A 16,262-nucleotide genomic window follows, 5' to 3' on the forward strand; every position below is an offset into this window, starting at 1 on the left:
TTTTCTTTCTTCCTTCCTTTTCCTGAGCATTATCTGGGCAAAGACTCTTAATCTCCCCGAAAGAATTCTAGAAAACATGCTAGAGTGCATAGATCAGTGGACACCTGGGGACTCTGCCAATAGACAGTGCCAATAGACCTGTCATACAATAAAGTAGTAAGAAAAAACAGTTCTAAAGATCAATTACTCCGGCTTTTTTTATTTCCTATTTATTTCTCCACATTCCAGTGGTAATTCTTTCTTTCCAAATATGATCTGCTGCTGCTGCTGCTGCTGCTAAGTCACTTCAGTCATATTCGACTCTGTGCAACCCCATAGACGGCAGCCCACCAGGCTCCCCCATCCCTAAGAGACCGTATCTTTGAAGGAGAACTACTTTGAGACAAACGTACTGGGGGATAGTAACTTTAAGCTTCAGTATGTGGTACATTTAAACAGGGTTCCTATTTCTTGGGAGTGTGTTTTCCCAAGGTCTCTAAAACAGAAGCGGAAAATAAAAATTGAAAGTCTTAACCATAAACTACAATTAATTAGCTTCATGTTTAAAAATTTTAATTCTATTACTATAAAGAATATAAAATAAAATTTTACTAAGAAGTGTATAATTTCATGTATTAGGATAAAACAGATCCATCTATTTAAAAAGACTGTACTTAACATGAATATTTAGTCTGAAGATTGGCTTTAAACACAAGCAGATGATATGTACCAAGTTTTAGCAAATTTAAACAAATCAGAGGATGACAACAAAAGCATTTGAGACTCACAGCCTAATTTTAATCTCCCTATACAGATAAACATCAGAGAAGGCAATAGCACCCCACTCCAGTACTCTTTCCTGGAAAATCCCATGGATGGAGGAGCCTGGTAGGCTGCAGTCCATGGGATCGCTAAGAGTCGGACACGACTGAGCGACTTCACTTTCACTTTTCCCTTTCATGCATTGGAGAAGGAAATGGCAACCCACTCCAGTGTTCTTGCCTGGAGAATCCCGGGGACAGGGGAGCCTGGTGGGCTGCCATCTATGGGGTTGCACAGAGTCGGACACGACTGAAGTGACTTAGCAGCAGCATACAGATAAAAATAGTGGATGTGCCATTGTTTTGTGGTGTCCAAAGAAACAAAATTTCATTTTCATTTATAAAAATAAAAATAATTTGGGACTTCCCTGGTGGTCCAGTGGTTAAGGACGGGAACCTGCCTTTCATTGCAGGGGACTCTGGTTCTATCCCAGACTCTCTGGGATAGATCTGAGATAGATCTGGGATAGATCTCTGTACTCCACAATTAGAGAGAAGCCCATACGCAGCAGTTAAGCCACCACAGCCAAATAAATAAATAAATTTTTTTAAACAAAGAAAACTAACTTGAAAATATTGATGATGACTAAGGCTGTATGCACCAATGCATATATCTTGATCTAAGCAGCGAACATGACTATAATATTTAATTACATGAAATCTGGTTCCTAGATTCTTTTTAAATTCACCTTTTCAAAACTTTGGGGCTCCTTATACTACCATGGAATGAAATATTAATTATATTAGATGAAAAGAGAAAGGCATTACTATTATCCAAGCAATGGGAGGAGAAGCAAATGAAAGTGTACATAATATATACACATATGCATACACATGCACACAATGAGAGGATAAGCCAAAATCCTATTTTTTAAAATGTTATCTTTAAGGAAAATGAGGAAATGGTGAGAAGGGAGAGAGGCTAGCCTTATTTTGAATAGTTTTTGTGTCTACTTTGACTTTGAAGCCCTGTATCTTACATTTTTCTTTAAAAGCACACTTTTAAAAAGAGAAGTCCCTAAAAATAGAAAACAAAATTAAAATGATCTGTTGTATCAAGCTGATGGCTTAGCCACACTGATAGAAACTATGTAAAGTAGCTTTAAAAGACAGTAATTCATATATTCCCATTGGTGTATACTCTAGAACAACAAAAACAACAAAACTGCAACAACAGAAATCTTAAACTGGTTTCAATAATAAAATTTCTGGAGGGATGATTGATGAGATTAAATAAAGTCATGTACACATGAATTTAAGTATAATTAATTATGTCTAAGAGGGCTTCCCAGGTGGCACTAGTGGTAAAGAATCACCTGCCAATACAGGAGCCATAAGAGAAGCGAGTTCGATCCTTGGGTTGGAAAGATCCCCTGAAGGAGGGCATGGCAACCCACTCCAGTATTCTTGCCTGGAGAATCCCATTGACAGAGAGGAGCCTGGTGGGCTACAGTCCATAGGTTTGCAAAGAGTCAGACACAACTGAAGCAACTTAGCATATATGTCTGAGAATTCACCATATTTTTCTTTTTTAAACAAAAATTTTTTCTTAACTCTGTCTATAGAAAAGCCTAGAAATGACCAAGTAGCAATGAATATCCCTAACAAATAGATTATGGTCCCTAATTATCATTTCCCACAGGAAGAAGTCAAAATTTATTGGAGAAACGAATGCTTTCAGATCTAGGTCAGAAAAGTTTATGAGATTAGCCTGGATTATTTTGTCATAGCAGATAACACAGTCATCATAGACCACTGACAGCTCATCAAAAGGGATCAGAAGCCAACTTTAAGAGGTGCCCATAAGTCAGAAAAAGGGTAGTTTGAACATCAGATCAGATCAGTCACTAAGTCATGTCTGACTCTTTGCGACCCCATGAATCGCAGCACGCCAGGCCTCCCTGTCCATCACCAACTCCCGGAGTTCACTCAGACTCACATCCATCGAGTCAGTGATGCCATCCAGCCATCTCATCCTCTGTCATCCCCTTCTCCTCCTGCCCCCAATCCCTCCCAGCATTAGGGTCTTTTCCAATGAGTCAACTCTTCGCATGAGGTGGCCAAAGTACTGGAGTTTCAGCTTTAGCATCATTCCTTCCAAAGAAATCCCAGGGCTGATCCCTTCAGAATGGACTGGTTGGATCTCCTTGCAGTCCAAGGGACTCTCAAGAGTCTTCTCCAACACCACAGTTCAAAAGCATCAATTCTTCGGCACTCAGCCTTCTTCACAGTCCAACTCTCACATCCATACATGACCCCTGGAAAAACCATAGCCTTGACTAGACGGACCTTTGTTGGCAAAATAATGTCTCTGCTTTTCAATATACTATCTAGGTTGGACACAACTTTCCTTCCAAGGAGTAAGCGTCTTTTAATTTCATGGCTGCAGTTACCATCTGCAGTGATTTTGGAGCCCAGAAAAATAAAGTCTGACACTGTTTCCACTGTTTCCCCATCTATTTCCCATGAAGTGATGGGACCGGATGCCATGATCTTAGTTTTCTGAATGTTGAGTTTTAAGCCAACTTTTTCACTCTCCACCTTCACTTTCATCAAGAGGCTTTTTAGTTCCTCTTCACTTTCTGCCATAAGGGTGGTGTCATCTGCATATCTGAAGTTATTGATATTTCTCCTGGCAATCTTGATTCCAGCTTGTGCTTCTTCCAGCCCAGCGTTTCTCATGATGTAGTCTGCATATAAGTTATATAAGCAGGGTGACAATATACAGCCTTGACGTACTCCTTTTCCTATTTGGAACCAGTCTGTTGTTCCATGGCCAGTTCTAACTGTTGCTTCCTGATCTGCATACAGATTTCTCAAGAGGCAGGTCAGGTGGTCTGGTAGACTGATACATTTCAAATATATTTAGAACCATGAGTTTAATTAATAATCTAAAAAAACTCATCACATTTGGAGTATACTAGAAAACTAACTCATTATTATTGAAAACTAGCATATAAATGAAAGAATCTAGCATTTATCCAGAAATTTTATACAAAAATGCATCACAAGGTAGCCAAAAAGTTAATACTGGGAAATTATAACTATTCTAATTAATGAATGAAGTTGGAATGGCAGAGTTAGAAAAGTGCCATTTTAACCCTCTAACCTCTAATGACATACTGAAATCAATCTAGAAAATAATCATGACAAAAAGGCAAGAAGACCAGTGATGGAAATTCATACCACCACCTAAAAATTATTTATGACAAAACAATTTGATCCAGCCTCCTTGTAGCTAATCACTAAAGGTGTCTCACCTCCCCGCCTCCAATAAACCACACTTCCTGTATTTTTTGCACTGTGGTGGCTCAGTAGTAAGGAATCCATCTGCCAAGCAGGAGACATGGGTTCGATCCCCGGGTTGGGAATATTCTCTGGAGAAGGAAATGGCAACCCACTCCAGTATTCTGACCTGGGAAATTCCATGGACAGAGGAGCCTGGTGGGCTACAGTCCATATGGCTGCAAAAGAGTTGGACACAACTTAGTGACTAAACAACAACAACCAATCTCTTAAATCTGGGATGCCTCTGTGATTCACTTTAAGTAGAACATGGTAGAAGTGACACTGTGTGACTTCTAAGGCTAAGCAGTCTTGCATTTAAGACTTGGTCTCTTGGTTCTCACTGGGGTAAGCCAGCCACCACATAAGAAGTCTGACTACGAAGAAGTCCAACTCAGCCATGTGGAAAAGCCACGATGAGAGAAAGATGTGGGACCAGCCCCCAACTGGAGTAGTCTTCTCAGCCCAGGAGCCAGACATGTAGGTAAGAAAGCTTTCAGAAGACTCCAGCCTCAGCCAGCACCTCACTGCTTATAGGAGGGGTCCCAAATGAGAAACACCCAGGTGAGCCCATCCATCCTCAAAACTCTGAGAGAGTCCATTGATATTTTGAGTCACTAAGCTTGGGTGTTGTTTCTTTTGCAGCAACAGACTAATGGGACAGGCCTAAAACCACTGTACAGGAAACACAAGGGAACTGTTAAACAAAACCATGAGGAAGGAAACAAAGGGAGGGATGGGAAACTATTAGTTAAAAAGAATGAATTGGTACACAGAAACCTTAACTAGGATTTTGTTTATTTTATGGGTTTATTTTTTAATCGGGAGCCAATTAAAGTTATGATATTATAGGTGACGTAGGATCATGATCAGACATTTGATCTTAAGGAATTACTGTTAAACATTTTAAGTGTGGCTATATTTTAAAGAAAATTCTTAACTTTAAAGCTATAGACTGAAATATCCAAGGATGAATATTTGTTATCTGGGGGCAGCAAACAGGTGGATAGATGAAACTGGGCCATGAGTTTATGTGTTGAAACTAGAAGTTCATTTTATTACTCTCATTATTTTGCATATGTCTGAAGTTTCCTTTAGTTAAAAATGCAGCTATTTGGCTATGTTTTGTTAAAGCATATAACTGACTTAAAACCTAATATAGCTGAAAGAAGACATAATGTTATAACTTTTTGTAAAGTTCTTTATGTTTAACCAAGGAATAAAATTATTTTCACATCACTGCATGTCCAAAATATTGATCTAGCTATTTAACTCTGCTTCTGAACTTCTCCTGGAAAACAGGAATCATGATTTCCATTCCAGTGTATGCTGAGTTTGATCAACTAAGACAATTTACGGGGAAAAAAAATGTTTTGAAAACCATACTCTGCTACGCAAATGCAAAACATTATTGGTAGTGGAGACCACGTTTGGCCTGATATTTGGAATATATGCAGTGAGCCCTCTCAAAATCTGTAAGCTCAGAACTCTGTCCTTAATGCATTTGGATCTAATACTAGTCACAGTGCTTAGAAAATAGAACCTTCAGAAAGATTTTTTGGATGAAAGAGTAAACTGGAAGAAAGAGGGCATGGAGATTTTTGATACACTTGCTTTATCTTTGATCCTGCATCTTTTTTAAAAGCTCAATTAAGCAACAGAGTGTGAGAGAGAAGTTATCATTCTGTGACCCCACCAGAAGTAGTTGTTCAAACAACATTTGCATACATATCCTTCTACTGGTGAATTTTAGCATTGTTTTTAAGCTTTTAGATGCAGAGTTATGAATTACTATCTCAAAATGAATTACTATCTCAGTATGCTATACCTGATCAAACCTACTTTTGTGTGCTTTTGATTTTCTTAAAAAAAAACTAATTATAAGAGAATAAATTTAATATTTGATGGTATTTAATACATGATGGTCAAGTGAGCAGTAAACAATTGCAAGCTTTCCTAGGGGCTATTTTGCTCTGTCTCACCATCAGGAAGCTAAAGCATATGTTGGATGTTAGCCTGGGTGGACACAAATGTGCCCTATTTACTCAAGGTTTCCTTTGAAGCCACAATTTATAAGTTTTGTTTCTTAGGGGTACATGTCAAACTTCATTTAGCATTAGTTGGTATCCAGATACACTGAATAGCAAAAAGGCAGCATTGCGGGGCAAAATATATGACTGCTATATGAGCAATAATGTCAGTTTCATTTATGTAACTCACAAAAAACAAGAAGAGAAATACAATGGAAAAGCTGACAGGAGGAAATCAAGATAAAAATTATTCACTAAATTTATTTAAGTGTAAAACTTCATATAGACAGGGAAAATATTAAAAGTAATAGGTTTTAAATCAACATCCAAGAAGTAGATAATTTTAGAGTAAGTTCTTTTAAAAAGTGTTCTTTAACCCTTAAATTTCTTTTTTTTAACCCTTAAATTTCAAATAAATTTCAGACAATATATACTTATGTAAACATATGTGTGTGCACAATATTTTCCTTTTTCCTAAGAATGTTTTACAAATTTTCTGGAAGAATCTGCAAATTGTAAATATATATATATATATAAATATATATGAGGACATTTGTGGAATTGATGCTTTGCTTTAGAATATTTTTGTGAAAAGCTGAAATTTGATGGTTGATACAATATGCATAAAATTGACCCAAATAAAACAATTAAAATTTAAATAATTTTATACTTAAAAAATATTTTATATTTATATTTATTAATTTATTTGAGGCTCAAAACCCTTCATGAGCAACACATTATAAACTAAATTCATAGATGTGCAGCTCAAAACTCAATAAAGCTTGTAAACTTAAGCCATCTACTTTCATAGTATTGGCTGCTTCAGTTGCACTTCGTTGTTGTTTAGTCGCTCAGCTGTGTCTGACTCTCTGTGACCCAATGGACTTGTAGCCTGCCAAGCCCCTCTGTCCATAGGATTTCCCAGACAAGGATACTGGAGTGGGTGGGTTGCCATTTCCTCCTCCAGGGGATCTTCTTGACTCAGGGATTGAACCCACGTCTCTTGCATTGGCAGGCGGGTTGCTTACCGCTGAGCCACCATGACAGTCTGGAAAGCATTTTTCAAGTATGATTGCTTACAAATGTAAGACAAGTTATCATACCATCTTCAACATATATTTTCTAAGACTCATCCGTGTTGTTCAGCTCAGCTTAGTTCATTCACTTTCAATGCTCTATTTTACTCCATTATGTGAATACACGATAGGTTACTTATTCATTTGTCTCTTGCTAGATATTTGAATTATTTTGCTTTTTGAAGTTATTCCCAGTGCTGCAATAAACATTTTGTCCATATCTCCTGGTTGCCACATGTAAGAGTTTCTCTGCAATTTATAAAGGATGACAAATTACTAACCCAGTGGTACAAAAAAGAAAAATCAAGTTGAGTATTCCAGAAGTAGAGTAAATGTCAACATATAACTCCAATATGGACATTTATTTATAAATTACATACTTGTACTATTGTACATATATATATATATATATAATAGCCATTTAAACCTTATGTAAAAAAAGACATTTCTAAGGAATTTGATAGAAACAGGTCTAAGTAAAAGTCCCAAAATACTCTTCCTTACCCCCAGTTGAGGTCCTGTGCAACCCAGGAGGTTCACACAACCACTTTAGGATCACCATAACAACCTCACAAGAACTGTATTAAGAAGCACAAAGACAAACTTGCATAGTGGCACAGCTATTTCATTTGTAAATCCATACTATTTGGTTGTTTATTGTATCTATTTCTGTTCTGAAGAAATCAATGTATCTGTCAGATTTAAAGTAGATAACACCCAATTATAGTTCAACAACTGTGTTTATAAAATGTAAATGAGGATTAAAGGCACCATCTTTAGGTTTGACTTATGCTCCAAAAACAAAATGAAACAAAAATGAAAACACAAGACCAAAAAAAAAAAAAAAAAGATCACCTTTGTGTTACTGGGTAATCGATTTTTCTTTCCTTTTTTTAAAGCTTTCAAACTAGATAAAATCAACACCTTAAAAGACTTGTCTTTAACCCAGGCTTTCTTTTATTAAAGTATACAATTGTGGGTACATGCCTAGAGGAATAATAGTTTGTTCCTAACAAAAGAGTCTGGATTCCACGATATGCCTTTAGCCAGAGGCATCGTTCCCCAAAGCACACAGCTAACTGCATCTCCTGCTGTACCTGTAACAATTTAATTGTATAAGTCAGCCTAGTCAAGCATCTCCAGCTCATGACTGGGAGACATGAAATTCATTGTCATTATTGTCCCTGTCATTTTGGATCATTATATCCTGCTGCAGAATTTTCCTCACTTCAGTGCATTTTTACCTCCAGGAGCCAGGGATTATAGCTGAGGTTGGGGTGGGGGCAGGACCGTGAACTACATTTACCTCGGGGGAGCCAGAGATTAAATTGGCTTTGCTCTCTCACAAGCTGAATTCATCTATTTGTATGCTGTGAGTTTTAGGCTGGAATAAAAATGAATATTCTAGTGAAACTTGGGTTTCAATTCCCCCTTTGAAACATGGCTGTAACCAACTTTTATTTACATTAGGAAAGCCAATGTAATTTCTTGTAGGTTGCTATTTTCACATGTGCATAAGGAATACTTAAGGGCATCATCGAGTATGAAATAACAGATATCTCTCTCTGTCACTGACTGGACTCTCAGAAGGAAGGATTTAAAGCTGTAATTTTGTTCTCCAGTTGCATCTTCCAGAAGCTTAATGGGGGTATCTTATGGTTTTAAATATTTAATGATTTTTAATTACATCTCATTTTCTGTGTACTGGATTGGATGAGTGAAGTTCAACTAGAATGGCAGCAAAGATCTCTAGGATCAAGCAGAGTAAAGTTGACAGAGGAAGACAAGTAAGTTTCTGAGAAAACTGGCAAATCATCCATAGCTGGCTCAAGAACCTCACAGCCTGCCAAGTCACCTGAGCCTGTCGTGCCTTAAACACTTCTTGCTGATGTGGGAAGAGTTCCAACAGTCACCAACCTATACATGGAAACCCACGATCAGTGGTAATGGCCACAGACCGGTATAGCTGGTCACTCTCTGGTAGGACGGGAAGAGGGACAGAGTAAAAACACTGGACTAGTCTCAGGCAGAAAACCAGTAAGATGACTGTATCGTTTTCTCTAACATAATATAAAAAAGAAAATATAACCTGGTAACTCAGTTGCATCTGACACTTTGGATCCCATGGACTGTAGCCTACCAGGCTCCTCTGTCTATGGCAATTCTCCAGACAAGAACACTGGACTGGAGTGGGTTGCCATGCCCTCCTCCAGGGGATCTTCCCAACCTAGGGATCGACCCAGGTCTCCCGCATTGCAGGAAGATTCTTTACCATCTGAGCCATCAGGGAAGCCCAAGAACATAGGAGTGGGTAGCCTATCCCTTCTCCAGGGGATCTTCCCGATCCAGGAATTGAACTGGGGTCTCCTGCATGGTTATGTTGTTGCTTTTGTTAAGAAAGGTTTATCTTGTAAATTACAATGTTCAGAATTCAACTGCAATGGTATATGCTAAAGTATTTTTTCCTTTCTGAAGTACTTTGGTAGCAGGATAATAATGCTATTTTTCTGGTTAAAGAGTAAGTCATCCTTTCCTTTCTCTGGGCACACATTTATTACATTTAATTCCTTTCTATATACTCCTTTCTACCTTATTTCCATGTTGTTATTTAATTTGCTCATCACACCATTAGGTTTAACAAGAGTTGCCCTACCTGTGAATACAGCTGTGAAACTGTAGAACTACACTGTTTCACGTTGCTGTTTTGTCTTGCCTCAAGCATGACATAGTTGGACCTACATCATTTCAGAACAAGATTAAAAAAGAAACTATTTCCAGTGACCAGAATGATTTTTACTTTTTCAAGACTTGGGTTTCACAATCAATTTTCAAATATCAATTTGAAATTCTTTTAAAAAATAATTTTTAAACTTTTCAGTAATCTTTGCTAAACTCATAATTTTGCAATCTGTAACAAGCTATAAAAGCCAATTGTAGATTAAAGAAATTCTCCTTCCTCTGATTTTAATATGATAATGTTTCTCCTGCATTATGTGACATAGATTTCCCTTGGTTTCTCTATGTAATCAATAAGAATCTATAATTCATAACAATATCAAACCAACATAAGACAGGACACCACAAATTCAGATATGACATCCACTAATACTCCCCCTCAAGGAGATTCAGATATGCACCAGCTAAAAAATAAAAATAACAAATAAAAGTAGTTTGTGTTCAATAGATCATGTGGTAGAGAAAATGGCCAAGTACTTGAGAGAGTTTGCATGGGAGGGATTGAAATTAAGAGGCAAAGGGCACAAACATTTCCATGGCAGGATGGACAGGGGTCCATTTGCAGAATGCCTTCTGATTCCTCCTGCACCAAAAACCTCTTTAATGTAATCACCCAACAAACTACAATGGATTAACGTTAAGGGTTTGAAGAAGGGAAAGAAAATTCACAGTTAAGATTGTCCTTTAACATGAGATTCAATCAGGGGCACCAAAAAAGTAGTTAAGTGCCCTCCTGTGGTGTTTAGATGCTGCAAGGCACTGTAAACTGCATTTTCTGGCTTTTAACGTTTGTCAAAGACCCTTAACATTTTTCTAACATTGTTGGTCCTAGCATACGTTCTTGAGTTTGTCCCCATTGCCCCATCTTCATGTATACATTTCACATTCATACATGAAAGCCTGACAGATAGCTAAATTGATTCAGAAACCTAACGTTGAGGAGAAACAAAGGGGGTAGCCTAAAAGATATCCTGTATTATGAAGTATAAATATCAAAGTCTCCTGAAAAAAGAAAAAAAAGAAAATATTTCTTCATACTAAGAGTTTAGATATCTAACACTAAATACATAAGATCACATAGTGGGATTTTAAAAACTCACTGAGCTATGGGGCCTAAGCTATCCTTTGTGTCACAAAATTTCTAAGACTTTTTGAACGTGTACAGTTATCTGTGTCCAGCTATTTATTTATAAACAGAAATTCCTGGACTATTTTCCAATTCCATTCTCCCTTAAGAAACGCAGTAAAATTTCACAAACAGCTTTTCCTGTGATGTTTTGTGTTGTATTGTGGTTCATCTGGAGCTATGTTAAGTGGTTAGTTCCTTCAAATAAAAGTGTACGAAACTGTACTTGTTAACACACACACAAACACAATGAATGAACACTGAACACCAGGCAAATGGGTACTAGATAATGTCACTGTTAGAAAATATCTGATAACAATAAAATAAGCATTCAAAACTGAGGGACTGAAGAAAAAAAAAAAACAGACTAGTTTAACAGATGCAGTGTTCGTCTACCTTCATCACATAAATTATATGTTCAAGAATTGTGTCCTGTGCAAAATATGAATATGTCCATTTCAGCCCAGAGGCATTTTTCCCTAGGCTTATAACCCCTTGAAAATAGAGGTTTCATCTAGAAAACCTAACAGATCCTCAGCTGCTTTCAACATTATAATATATTCATAAGGCAAGCGTTCACTGGCAAACACATAACAAATTAAATGGCATGAAGGTGGGGCCCAAAATGCACAATGATGGAAAACGGACCAAACCAACCATGAGATTCAAAGTCGAAGGAATATTCAAAACCGAGTGATGTTAAAAGCAAAACATTGCTTGCAGAGTGCACATGTGTGTTTGTGTATTGTGTAAGATTAGCATTAATTAGTATGCAAAACTATCTCATTAAGAATACACTGTAAGGGTCATGAGTATCCTGAAAAAACAAAAATCACGTACCATCATAGTAGACAATTGCTCCCACCAGTTTGTCCTTCTGGAGCATTGGGAAATGCTCAAGGGCTCTTGATTTGCTGAGGACATAACTGCTTTTCAGGCAATTACTTCCAGCAACCAGATCATATAGCTTGATTCCTACCCAGTAGTATGGTAACTGCCACCATCTACAGCATAAAGAGGGGAAAGGTTTCTTTACAAACGGGGTATAGAATGTCACTTTATATGATACTTTTTATTAAGAAAAACAAAGTATATCTAGAAGTGTATTGCATAAGAAACAAGAGAAGTGCCTTCCTATTCTGAGACCAGCCCAGCTGAATTACATACATAAATGAATCATCTCAAAGGCAGTGGTTCTGGACCTGACTGCATATTAGACTTTCTAGGGAGCATCAAAAACAAACATAGCTGCCTGGATCTTGTGTTCCTAGAGATCAATTGAACTAGACGAGGGCAAAGACCAGAGTGACTCTAATGTACACCCAGGGTAGAGACTCATTGGCATGAGATATCTCAAACCATCTATGACAAATATAGACAAAAATTATAAAATCTGTTTCTAGACCCCACAACACTCATGCAGCTAACAGAGCTACATAATCCTGTATTTCCTATTATCTGTCTTCCAGTTTAAGTCAATTTGATGGATAGCTCTAACAATATTCAGAAAATTGGGTTTAATAATTTACGATTATCTGACACCTACAAACCAAATTTCAGGTTTGGTTAACTCAGAAATTTAAAATGACACAAAATGGCTTAGGGTTCGGAGTTGATATATGTCAGTTCAGATTTCGCAGCAGGATTCATTCTGGCTCTGCATTTTAGCCTGCAAATGACCCTCTTATGTTTCCCAGAGCAAATGCAGTTGTTCCTCTATATACTCTCAGAAACTGGAGTTTAAAACGACTAATTAAAAAAGCAGAACACAAGCCACTTTGCCTTCAAGATCTAGCCCTCAGAGGTGAGTTGGCAGAGAGTAATTTAGAAAAAGTCACACTTTTTAAATACAACAAAGGAAAATATTTTAAAAGGATTAAAGATTAGGACCAATTACAACTACTTTAAGAAATACACACTGAGGAACTTCTGCCATTAAAACTGGGTTGTTCTATTGGCCTCGGATAAGCAAAGAGTATATTGATGATACCAAAAGGCTTACTTGTAAATTGGAAGCATAATAGGCAATGGAGCTGATAAATGGGGAGCAATTTCCAGCAGGTTGGCACGCTCATGAAGGGCTTCTTTTACCATCCTGTACTGAAAAGCAAAACAGAGAAAATTAGTTTGGCAGTAACAGATCATAATATTTTCAGATGGCAAATAGACACCCTGCCAACTGATTGATACACAGAAACCTCTCTACCTCTGAGTGAGGATGGCTCCCTCCTAATCAAATTTCTAATAATACATCATGCTGTCAACCTGAAAGATTTTTTAGAAACCTTAACTGTATTTGCATAGGAGAAAAACATGCTGTCAGAGTTCCTAGGTGTAAGATATTTTCCTGACTTGAGTTACAAGATTATTGTAACAATTTATCTTGCATTGTCTGTATTGTCCCTTTTCTCAGCCCCCCATGATATTTTCTCATGTAAGAAATAACAGATTGTTCAAATTCATGTTAAACGTTTTCTTCTTGCCTCCACTAGCCCAAGCAGACATAGTACTTAGGAGTTGCATGGTATTTTAGAAATGATCATGAAAAAGCTTTTGTCTTTAGTTTTCATTATCCCTCTCTGAAGACCCAGCATTACTATCATAACACTAATGTTTACAAATGAGAAAACTGAGGCTCATAGAAATTGAATAAATAAGTTATAGCACATCACAAGTCATCTGATTCTAAACCCTACGCTCTTTTCTTTATGTCCATCAAGGTCCTAAACAGACATGTAAGAAAAGGGGACAGAGTCAAAATCGACAATGTCAAGTTAGTGCTGCTGTGTTTTTCATGGACGAAAAGCAGATAGGGAGTTCAGCTGTTTTTTTTTTTTTTTTAACCCCCTCTGGGAAATGTCATCTTCCACACTGCCTTGGCAGTTTTCAAATGGTGGCAGACTGGACACAACCAAGTGTGACATAAAAAAAAAAAGCATGACTCAGATCATCTTTTCCTTCAGAATATGTCAGTGACAATATGCAGTGTGACTGCATTTGCAGCTAAGATCAATTTAATACTCCTTATGTATTACAACAGAGCTCCCCTGAACCTGCTTGGAAAGTAGCAATTTGGTGGCCATTGGTCAGAAAAACAAAACAAAAAACAATCACAACTGTTAAAACGTAACACATCCAAAAGTGATTTGGTAAATCTGCTACTTTGACATGTCTGTGTAGAAAAGGACCCTGGTTACTCATGAACCTGTTGCTACAGGAAAAAACAACAACTACAAAAAAAACCTGACACACCTCTCCTGAAAGACACTCCAGCAGAATACACTAAATAGGTATTTCCAGTAGGAAGAAATCTTAAAGGCCATTAAAAAAAAAAAAACACCCAAAAACTGATTTAATTGGGTAGAAAAAAAGCATAGTAACAATTTTTGTTTAACAACCAGCATACACAATTACCTGCTCAATATCCAACTTCATGATAGCCTTCTGAAGATATCTCACACCACCATGGATCAATTTAGTGCTTCTGCTGCTGGTCCCCGATGAGAAATCATCTCTTTCTACAAGGGCTGTTTTTAGTCCTGTGTAACCAGAAAACCAAATTAACTTCTTAAATTACACAATTTGTATGTAATTCATTAAAGGCACTTCTCCAGGGTAGAGACAATCACAAGAAAAATTACTCTGAACATGGATAAATTTGTATTCAAAGTGCAGTACACTGTCTATATTATAATGAAGAGATTTTAGTCTCTTCCTGGGGGAAAAGTCAAACCAGAACTAGAAGCATATTAAACTGTGAATGAATCACAACTAGAAAATATTACAGTGCAATTTCATGGCAGTAATATACTCTGGTGTGTTTAGAGGGTTGAAGGGAAGACTGGCACCCATCTTTATCCATGTAAAGTTAACTCAGTATTGTTACGATGCCTTTGGGAACTGACATTTAACTCCTCACTAAAAGGGTCCAGACATGTGCCAGCCTCTCAACTTCAGTCAACTCTAATGCACATGCATGTGTGGTCAGTCAGTCATGTCTGACCTTCTGTGACCCTGTGGACTGTAGCCCACCGGGTTCCTCTGTCCATGGGGTTCTCCAGGCAAGAACCCTGGAATGGATTGCCATTACCTTCCTCCAGGGGATCTTCCTGAGCCAGGGACCAAACCTGCGTCTCTGGCATTTCCTGCATTGCCAGGCAGATTCTTTACCACTAGCGCCACCTGGAAAGCCCCAACTCTAACGCATCACCATGAATCTAGACTAGCCGTCCACATGCATTTTCCTCTTGCCAGAGTGGTGTGAGAGTGGGTGTAAGACAGGAAAAGAGATCAAAGACATCAAAACAGAAGAAAAAAAGGAGAGGATACCCTCTGATGTTGAGTTTACAGTCTAATTGAAGACATGCAAGCACAACACTGTAGAATTACAAAGAAAAATACAGGCCAGGACAAATGAACCCAGTACAGAGTACCCATGAGCAAAGACAGTAATCTTGGGAAAGGTGAGGCTGAACAAGGACAAGTCATTCCAGCCTCCTTTCTCTTTGAGAATTGCAATAACTCTCTTAGGAATGAAATAAGTTTTGTTTTCTTGCAGACACACCTCTGCTTCTTCAGGATTGGGAGGACCAACAGTACTATGAGTCCCATACGCTAGTTACAGATGAAATCCAAAACTTCAAAAGACCCAAAGTATACATCAACACGAAGCCAGGAGGAATGTTCATGGCTTGGCGTACTCTTGGGGGATGAGAGAATGTCATAGAGTCCAATTACAACGAGAATATGTAACTGGAGCAGTTTGGGCTCACAGAGCTCATATAAGAGAACCTGTGCATGCATTCAACTCAGAGCCATTTATTACATTTAATACCAAAGGGTCGTTTTTATAACTTTTTAACAGTTTAAATATCGTACCCAAATGTCATCATAAAATCAGGGCAATTCCCTTGACTCAAAAGGACAAAATATTTGGAAACTGTGGAGAGAAAAGTAGAGAACTTTGATTCAAGGGCAAAACTGCTAATGCTCTAATGAACTAGCAAAATAACACAGAAATTACAGGTATAATAGATCCAGGTCACTCTTTTTAAGTATTTATGCCAGAAAAAGATCTGTAGAGTTCTAAACAATGAAAATGCTAGCAATATTTAGCTAATTTGGTACAGGATATATTAAACACACAAAAATATTTCATGTTAGTACATATTTTTGAGAGCCTAAGTGCCGGCGAAAGTGCTAGCATTAG

At 37.6% G+C, this 16,262-nt stretch overlaps 1 protein-coding gene across 7 annotated transcripts in view; it reads right to left on the reverse strand.

Annotated features, from left to right (window-relative positions):
* Positions 1–16,262, reverse strand: part of GPD2 (glycerol-3-phosphate dehydrogenase 2) — a 236,497-nt gene that overhangs the window by 55,918 nt on the left and 164,317 nt on the right. For all 7 annotated transcript variants that reach the window (XM_059892151.1, XM_059892154.1, XM_059892145.1 and 4 more), the window contains 3 exon segments: positions 14,468–14,592; positions 13,056–13,153; positions 11,894–12,057 (listed from right to left, as the gene is read on the reverse strand). In XM_059892151.1, coding sequence (XP_059748134.1) covers positions 11,894–12,057; positions 13,056–13,153; positions 14,468–14,592 — 387 coding nt within the window.

This window comes from Bos taurus, chromosome 2 (genome assembly GCF_002263795.3).
Source record: "Bos taurus isolate L1 Dominette 01449 registration number 42190680 breed Hereford chromosome 2, ARS-UCD2.0, whole genome shotgun sequence".
NCBI classification, from domain to species: Eukaryota; Metazoa; Chordata; class Mammalia; order Artiodactyla; family Bovidae; genus Bos; species Bos taurus.